Consider the following 9,563-nt stretch of genomic DNA (forward strand, 5'->3'; position numbering starts at 1 on the left):
AGTAAACCATTTTTTAAACACCTGGTCTTTAAACAGGTGTAGTGATGATCATTAAGCAGCTTGTGTGGTAAACAGTGGGACGGTGCAGTAAAGGTCTGACATGAGCTTTATTACAACAAACGATAGAAAAGAATGAGATCATGGATACAGGAGGTTGAGTTGCAGGGCAGCTGGACTCTCCTTTAGAGACCGGGTGAGAAGTTCAGTTATCAGGAGAGACTCAGTAGAACCGCTGCTCCTCCACATCCACAGGAGCCAGTTAAGGTGGTTCAGACATCTGGTAAGGATGGACCCTTCAGGCATGATTGACTGGGAGGAGACCCAGGACATGATGGACAGACTGTCTCTCTGTTGATCTGGGAACTCCTTGGAGTCCTCCCAGAGGAGCTGGAAGAGGCTGTGAAGAGATGACTGGACCTCCCTGTTCAAGCTGCTGCCCCCGAGACCTGACTTCAGAACAAAGAGGAATGGATGATGGATGGATGGGTGAGAGGGTGGAAGATGGATGGATGGGTGGGTGGGTGGATGGATGATGGATGGATGGATGGATGGGTGGATGATGGATGGGTGAGCGGGTGGAAGATGGATGGATGGGTGGGTGGATGGATGATGGATGGATGGATGATGGATGGATGGGTGGATGATGGATGGATGGGTGGATGATTGATGGATGGATGGATGGATGATGGATGGGTGGATGATGGATGGGTGGATGATGGATGGTTTTGTCCAAGATGTTTAAGTGACTGAAAACAAACTAAAGTGTCATCAATAAACTTTTGGTTGTCCTTTTCTTATTTAGGGACATGGGAGACCAGATGGAGATTGTCCACGGACCACTTCTGGCCCCTGGACCATATGTTGACCCTGTGTGGTCTGAACACACCAACACATTAAATCCTGACCTGAAGGCTTGGTGCGGTGAATGAACCAAAGATGAACATCTTAATCACATGTCCGTCTTTATTAAATAAAAAATAAAACTACTGAATTTGTCTGATAAATTTAAAAATAATACTTTAAATAAAGCAACAGGGAAGAAGTGTGGAAATATTTATGTCTCCATTACTTATCCAGACCGTGAAAATACTGTAGCCATAAATGTTTTCAGAATAATCGTCAAGATTGTTTCGGAGCAGAGAGCAGAGAACAGAGGGGGCCTTGTGCTCTTTCAGCAGTCGCTGCTTCATCCTGCATCGTGGGACCGTGAAGACAAAGTCTGGACCTGGACTGTTCTGTTGGACCTGATGTTCCTGCTGTCCACACTCACACTTCAGTGTCCTTCAGATTCTCCAGAGCTCAGAGGTCCAGTCGGTTCAACAACCTGAAAACCTGCGTCCACACAAACCTTCCTGCCTGGAGACCTGCTCCGACTGCAGCTGGACTCCACATCTGGGCTGTGAAGGTGCCTGAGGAGACTCGCGCTCCGGACCAGATGCCTCACTTGTCCTTTGGTGTTTCCTCGTGTGTGAGGGGGTGTGGAGCAGAAGCATGAAGCAGCAGCAGTCCACCCAGAGCGAGACAGATGCCTGTCCACCACACTGCGCTGTGGCTCTCCCCGAACATGAACCTCCCCAGGATGCCCTGAACGCACCAACAGACACCAGTTAGCTTCACACGTGACTCCTCACAGCCAGAGATGTGTTCAGGGTCTTACAGAGGAGATGAAGTTGGAGGCGGTGGTGGTGACGGTGGCCCTGGCTGAGGAGGAGGAGTGATGAAGAGCCTTGGAGAACATGGTCCACATGACCGCGTTACAGCAGAACAGCAGGCCCGCGCACAGCAGCCTGAGGGGCGCGTGAAGCTGAGAAAACAACACCAGGTTACATGGACTCAAATTTATGTTCATCTTGGGAACACGTGTCTTTTAGTGCATTTACTAGTGATGGTCCGACAACACCGGTGAGCAAACCACGTGTCGCTAGAAAGTCACGTGACCAACACAGGAGCTGCTTCGCACCGACAACAGGATGCAGCTGCTAAAATAACCTTTGATCTTTTGCTGGTCATCTTTAAATTCATCAAGAATTATGGAGCAACAAACCAAAACAAAGGTTTCTGTCGTGTGGGACCATTTTGATCTCATACTGGAAAATAAGCTCTTTGTTTTAATTTCCTTGCTGCTTCATCCTGTTCTTAGAGTTTCCACTTGATCTATCTGAATTCAAATTCATTTCAAGTCACTCTTAGTTTACTATTCATATTATTTTCTGCAGGTTAAATGTCGCATTTGTTCGACAGAGCTTTCATATTTAAATAAATCCACCTCCTCAGTGCTGAGGCATGATACTCTTGTGCGGCTCTCGAGCCACATGCAGCTCTCCATGATGGTGGCTCTCGTCTCGTGACAGGTTACAACAATACACCAGCACAGCCAGTACGTTTTTAAAACGTGCTGGTGCATTACGCAATAATTGTGCATGTCGGCTCGGGCTTCTGTGATGCAGCTTCACAAATCATACAGCGCAAAGACAAAATGAGAATGCACAATATAAAATTGTGTTGATCTACTTGTTGAGGAGGAAGAAGGTCAAACTGGCTGGAAGAGGTAAAAAAAAAAAGTCCTGTTAACTTCAGATGGATCAGCTGATCACAGGCCGCGCGCGTCTCTGCACCTGCTGTCATCTGTGTTGAAGGAAGTAGGAGCATCACAGGGCCGGTTCCAGACATGGTTACATGAGGGGGCAGGTGGAAATGTGAAGGGGGCATCTTCATCCGTACATACATTACATCATATTCATTGTTGAGCATGGACTTTGGTAATTGTTATTGTTGACTTGTTTTCTTCATGGGACTGGGGTAATGGATAAAAACTGACATTTTTACACCTGTGAGTCAACATTTTCAAACAAGAACACTATCAAACAAAAACAGAGAAAATGACTGACCCATGTCCATCTTGAATGTCTCACTGTGGCTGAAACAAATTACAAATACAACATGAAGAAAGTCAAGGACATGCAGCTTCCACTCATCTCAGTACTAAGGTACATTGTGTTTAAACAGATACTGTGCTGGCTGTGTTTCTTTTTGTTCATAGGTGGGTTGTTCAATTTTTTTTTCTTTGAGTGACTTGGGGTGATATCGCAGCTCTCCCCTCGACTTTGATCTGTCAGTATGGCTCTTATGAAAAAAAAATTAAAACAAGAGATCACTGCATTAAAGGGCCAGGCATGAGAATGAAGTCCCAGATACATCCAGGGTAAACTCAGGTATACAACCATTCTACAACTTACTCACAGTTGCTTTAGTGATAATTAATTAATTAATTAATTATGTTGGGGTTAGTCAGGCTTCACTTTCACGTCTCCAGCTCGTACAAAATGCTGCAGCTCGGCTACTAACAGGAACTCACAGGTTTGAGCACATTACTCCGGTTCTGTCCTCCCTTCACTGTCTTCCTGTACGTGTCAGAGTTGATTTTAAAATTCTCCTGCTGACATTCAAATGCATTAACGGCCTTGCACCATCATATCTCTCCGACCTTCTTCATCCTTATACTCCTTCTCGGGCTTTGAGATCATCAGACCAGCTGCTTTTGACTGTACCAAAAACCAGCTGAAGCTCAGAGGAGATCGAGCGTTCTCGGTCGTGGGTCCTAAACTTTGGAACAATCTGCCCATCAACATTCGACAGGTCACCTCAGTCTCTGCTTTTAAAACTCTCCTAAAAACACATCTGTACTCATTGACATTTAACACAGGGTGATTGGATTTAGATCTAGTTTTTCATTGAAACTGATTCTGTTTATGCTTTTGTTATCATTCCTATTTAACACAAGGTCATCAGATCTGATTTAGTATTTCATTGTTTCTAATTGTTTTTGGTTTTATATTTTTATTCCATGTGCTGTAAATATATCTTGCTACTTTTTTATTTGAAGTTGTGATATTTTTGTTAAGCACTTTAGTAACAGTTTCTGTTTTAAATGTGCTCTATCAATAAACCTGACTTGACTTGAATTAAACACAGCCATCTCCAACTCTGCATCCAACATGTTGGTTACGTACTGTAACCCCTGATTGTATGGGTATAGGCACAGCCCTTTAAGGCTATCGCTAGTGGGTTTATCCCTACGCATGCAGCGCAGCACTGAAAACTTTAGTCCACGCCCACCTACTGTGTGGGCCTCACCCCCGGTCCGTATAAATTACGGTGAGACCGGGTAATAGGCTCCCAAATAGCTTTTTTCTTCAGCCATTTAGGAAACAGTGAGGCCCAGAGCTTAAAGGGCTGCGCCTATACTCAGAATCTGGGGTTACAGTACGTAACCAATGTTCTATTTCATATAGGCTTCGCCCTTTAAGGCTGTCGCTAGTGGGTAAAAGGTGAAGCAGGATGTAGTCTATGCCTCACTGGGTCCACTCAGACACAACATGAAGCACCTGCTTGCACAAAAAATATTTCATCACTCAGCCTTCTGTGTGCATAATTACGTGCTGCGTAATTGCGTGCTCCATGCACAGGAGCGCACTGGAGAAGATCTCTGGTGAGGAAAAAAGGCTGAGATAGCAGACCTGCTGCTGTGAATAGGAACAATGGAGGATACGAATTGTAACTGTGGAACGATGAACAGAGCAGACCAATAGCTCCTCAGGATGAACCCATTAATAACAATAAAATCAGCATTCATGAACTTGTGACTGATAATAAATATCTCACACTGCGACTGCATGCAGGTAGGTGTGAACTCAAAAGTGAGGCTCCATGAAATAAATAATAATCATTCTGTCAGAACCATGAGAACAGAATGGGTCATGGAGAAAGTAGAAACATCACATAGATAAAAACGAATAATTGAACATGGCGATGACCAGGCAGCCGCAATACAAATATCCTTCACTGTCATCCCTCCGTGCAGAGCCATGGAGGATGAACACCCTGTGGTGGAATGTGCTCTGAGATTCTCTGGAGGATCCAGTCCAGATGAACTGTAAGCTTCAGAAATAGCCCCACACAATCAGTGTGAGAGGCGCTGGGTGGATAGAGGACGTCCTGAAGAGCTGTCCCAGTAATACACGAACATATGCAGAAAGCAGCGCAGTGCGGCCGTGTGCACCACATAACATGAAAAATGTGCGCATAGGACAGAAGAAGGTGAGATGTTGCTGCAGAAAGGACAGCATGCCACCTAGTGGACTAGCTTATGCGTTCGGGAGCAACAAGGACGATTGACGGTTCTTCCTACCGGACCCGGTCCAGGGTCCGTGATATCAGCAGGACTGGAGGGAACACATAAAGGAGCATTTTTGGCCATGGGCTGTGATCGAAGGCGTCCACTCCTAACATAGGGTTGTCTCGTGGGCTCAGTGAGAACCATAATTGACACTGGGCGTTCTCCCGTGTCGCGGACAGATCCACTGCTGCTTGGCCAAAACCTGCTCCAAATCCGAGAAATCAGCTCGGGATGGAGGCTCCAGTCTCTGTGGTGGGGACCGCCCCTCGACACGATTTCCGCTCGCCTATTCAGGATGCTGGGAATGTACACTGCTCTGATGGAGAGCAGGTTTTTGTGTGCCCAACACACCAGCTGTTTCGCGATGCGTAACAGTTGAGCTGAGCACACGTCTCCCTGACGGTTTATGTAAACTGCCGTCACCTTGTTGTCTGTGTGGATCAGAAAATGCTGATCCCACAGCAGGGACAAAATGCTGAGTCACATTTCAGACCGTGAAACATTCTAGCACATTTATGAGAAGCGACGTGGTCCAGCCACTGTGCTCCCACTGCTTGGGACAGACACATTCCTCCCAGCTTGACAAAAACGCGTCTGTGAAAACTGAGACGTGTGACATAGGCCTGCTGATGGGAACTCCCTCTGACAGAATGAGAGGGTTTCCCCAGTGATTCAGATCCGTTCTCACGGAGGGGGGGCACAAAGATAATCCACCTCTTCTGGCGCACAGGATCTATGCACAGGCGGACGAACCATCTCTGAAGGCGTCTCATGTGAAGTAGGCCCAGCGGAACCACGATGTGGGCCGCTGACATCATCCCATGACAGGCAGAACTGTCACTATGCTGCAGGGTTTGACACGGCGGAGCTGAGCTGACAGAGCTTCGGCTCTCAGCTGTGATACACGGCTCTCATTGTAGTTGAGTTTAGCTCCACTTCCAGATAAACAATCATCTGGGACGGACGAACGGAAGATTTTCCCAGTTTATAGAAACCCCAGAATTAGCAGGTGGAACACTAGCGTTTTGTTCTGTGCGACAGCTTTCTAACTGGACCGAGCTAATAAGAGCAGATCCTCCAGATAAAAATAATTCTCATTCCTGCCATGTGTAATGACTGCAGAGCAATCTCCACGCATTTCGAGAACATGTGTGGTGTGTTTCAGAATGATGGAAATGTGAAAATATGCGCTCTTCAGATCTATGGAGGTGAAAACCAGTCGTTCTGGTGAAGTTCTCCAGCAGCTGTTTGTCAGCATGTGGAATTGTCTCCCTATGATCGAATTGCTGAACATGAACAGGTCGAGAATGGGTCTCATCCCTCCGGATTTTTATCAGAACCAGGAAATAGTGGGAGGGAAAAAAAACATATTTTCCTCTCCGTTGGGAACTCTGGAAATCACGTTTTTCGTCAGAAATTCCTGAACTTCTGACTGAAGAGACAAGCTATGTTCTGGAGAAGACAGAACCATCTCTATAATCCCTCTGAACGGTGGGGGTTGAGCTGCGAACTGCAGCGTGTAACCCCTGCTGATCAGACGGTCCATCCATCTGTCCAGGGAACACACTCGCTGCCACTCTGAGTAGCGCTCGGAGAGCGAGCACGCATTTTGTGTTGTGTCATGTTCCTCATGAACGTCAACCAGGCTAAAAAAGACCTTACTGCCATCACCCGCTCCGTAGACTCTCCTGGGGGAACCCAGGGGGCGGCTCCGACAGAAAAAAAGGGCTGTATGTGTGCCTCTGTGCTGAGCCCAGGCTGCGGTCTCATAGTGCTGAGGTGAGCCGGCACGCACTGAGAGGAGGCGTGAGCGCTTTCTGAGTGAGACGCCGTTTCGGTGGAGGCTGCAGCTGTCAAGGAGAAACAAGTTTACTCTCGCTGCGCTGTGAGTGGGCAGAAAACAGCAGAAATTAAAAACGGGCTCTGGCTGAAAACGAGGGATTTTACTGGACTTGGTCTGCTGAAAAAACATAACTTTAGCTGACGTGGCAGACGTTTTGTGATATTTACTGAACTGCGGTGCCATTTAAAACACTGTTTAGAGGTTACTGGTTCGTTCTATGTAGGGAATGTGTGAAGAGAGGCAGCTGAGAGATCAGCTGATCTGACAGTCTCAGAAGAAAACTTTACTTTCAGAGATGTTTCTGTTTTATATCAAAAACATACATAGTCAAAAAAACATACCTTCCCCTCAAGGAGCTGTTCCCTAGTAGAGGGGGCTGGTGGAGGAGCGGAGCGTGAAGTCGCTGCCGCTGTTTGTTTTTGTTTTGTCTTTCAGATACACCTGGACCTACCATTCTGTGTTCATCTGTCTCTCCTTCCTGTCCTCTCAACCAGCCAGTCAAAGCAGATGGCCGCTTGTCCTGAGTCTGGTTCTGCTGGAGGTTTCTTCCTTTAAAAGGGAGTTTTTCTTTCCACTGTTGCCACTGTGCTTGCTCAGGATGGGAGACTGCAACGAAGCCAAGATTCAACTTGTCTGCTGGATTCCTTAGATAAAGAACTTTACTAATTGGCTTTTATGTATGTGAATGTTTCTGTAAAGTGCCCTGAGACAACTTTTTTGTGATTTGGCACTATATAAATAAACTGAATGGAATTGAATTGAATTGCCGCAGCTGTGGAGTGCCTCTGCTGCTGTTGCTGGCCAAGGCGGTCCCTCCAATGGCCGAAGGGGCAGGAGGAGGACTGTGACGTCACCAGATGGTGTACAGTCTCTGAGACCTCCTCGGACCTCTGCGATTTCTCAGGGATGGTCCTGAAGTTGGCCCCGAACAGTGCCTCTGGGGTGATGGGGCCCTCCAGCAGGTCTTTCTGCAGCCTCTCGGACAAGGATGGCGAGAGGCAGAGCCAGGTGGTCCTCTGGATCATGGTCATCCGGGCAGCGATGCTGGACAGGCAGACCGCAGAGGTGGCGCACATGTTTAAGATGACATCAGCGGCTTACAGAGAGAGCTCTTTGTCTCCTCCAGCAGGTCGGTTTCCTCCAGCCTCTTTGAGATGCTGTAGGCCAGCAGGGCGACGTTGTTGTTCGCCGCGAACCGCCTGGGATGTGCACTGGTAAGCTCGGTTGGAGAGCTTTGTCACCCTCTGGTCATGCTTTCCTGGAGGAATAGGTTGCTGGTCCATCCTGGAAGCTTTTGCCTCAAGTGCCTCCACCAAGCTTGGCTTCGGGGGGGGGGGGTCCGAGGGAAAAAAACACAGATTGAGCTGCTGCCAACATTGCCTTTTTCGAGGGAATCATCCGATTCACCACGAGAAAAAAAAGTTAGAAAAGGCGATGGCGTCGTCCCGCGTGTAGTGGCCCACCACGGAAAAGCACTCCTCGGCACTTACCTTGAACAAGGCTGCTCATCTCTGCTTCTCCTCGGGGAGGAAGAGCTCACCGGGACGGCAGGAGGTTGGCGTGGCGGAGACCCAGGCATCCTTAGCAAAGGTTGTGTCGGTCAAAGCTGGACAACTTTTCCTTCGTCGTTCTTCTGACAGTGCTAGCTAGCTGGCTGAAGAAAAAATGGGAGCCGATTACCCGGTCTCACCGTAATTTATACGGACCGGGGGTGAGGCCCACACAGCAGGTGGGCGTGGACTAAAGTTTTCAGTGCTGCGCGCGAAGGGATAAACCCACTAGCGATAGCCTTAAAGGGCTGTGCCTATACAAAATAGAACGTTCCTTTTGTGTTTCAGGTTGTGCTCTGCACACACTCTTCTGACACTCGTTTCTGAGCTCTGTTGGATCCACATCTGCTGCAGTGTAAAGGAAATCTCTGCGTGTCTTACCTGTCTTAAGCAACTTTTGGATTAATGCCAAGTGTGCTTCCAGCGAGGCCATGGCATTGATATGCATGCAAAACACCAAAACACACAAACACACACACACCCCACCCCACAAACACACACAAACACACACACACCCCCCCCACACACAAACAACTTCCAGGTCACACGTTTGATAGAACACAAATATCAAAATCAAATAAGTGGCAGGACAGTTTTTCAAAGTTTCATTTTTGATGTGAGGTTAAAGTCAAAAATGCAGAAAACAATGATGTATTGTATTTTTTGAATCCTACATAAAAATGAATAAAGAAATGACAAGAAATTTTTCATTTTTTGATTATTGATTCTCTATGAAAAAACAACTGAACGAAAGGTACACTAATCAGAAATATCAAAGATATTTTAAATTTAAATGAAAATATGAAATATTATAAAATACAATGACCTAAATTGTATTAATTTATATAGTAGGTCATTAAATCAGTGTCAGTCTGTCAAATAAGTTTCCTGTAGGGATCTTTTAGTTCCAGCAGGTATGCAGTGACACAGTATTGACACAGTATTGACACAGTATTGACACAGTATTGGCACAGTATTGACACAGTATTGGCAC

The 9,563-nt window shown here is 46.8% G+C and overlaps 1 protein-coding gene across 1 annotated transcript in view; it reads right to left on the reverse strand.

Moving 5' to 3' along the window:
* Positions 1 to 1,440: 1,440 nt before the first annotated feature.
* The window catches only part of LOC119410271 (transmembrane protein 42-like), an 8,740-nt gene continuing 617 nt past the window's right edge, over positions 1,441 to 9,563 (reverse strand). Inside the window, exons 2-3 of the mRNA XM_037677187.1 lie at positions 1,658 to 1,804; positions 1,441 to 1,584 (exon numbers count right to left, since the gene is read on the reverse strand). Of these exons, the coding sequence (XP_037533115.1) occupies positions 1,441 to 1,584; positions 1,658 to 1,804 (291 nt within the window). The remainder of the gene's footprint in view (positions 1,585 to 1,657; positions 1,805 to 9,563) is intronic.

The sequence above is a fragment of the Nematolebias whitei genome, chromosome 5 (assembly GCF_014905685.2).
Source record: "Nematolebias whitei isolate Nwh7 chromosome 5, NemWhi1, whole genome shotgun sequence".
Classification (NCBI taxonomy): domain Eukaryota; kingdom Metazoa; phylum Chordata; class Actinopteri; order Cyprinodontiformes; family Rivulidae; genus Nematolebias; species Nematolebias whitei.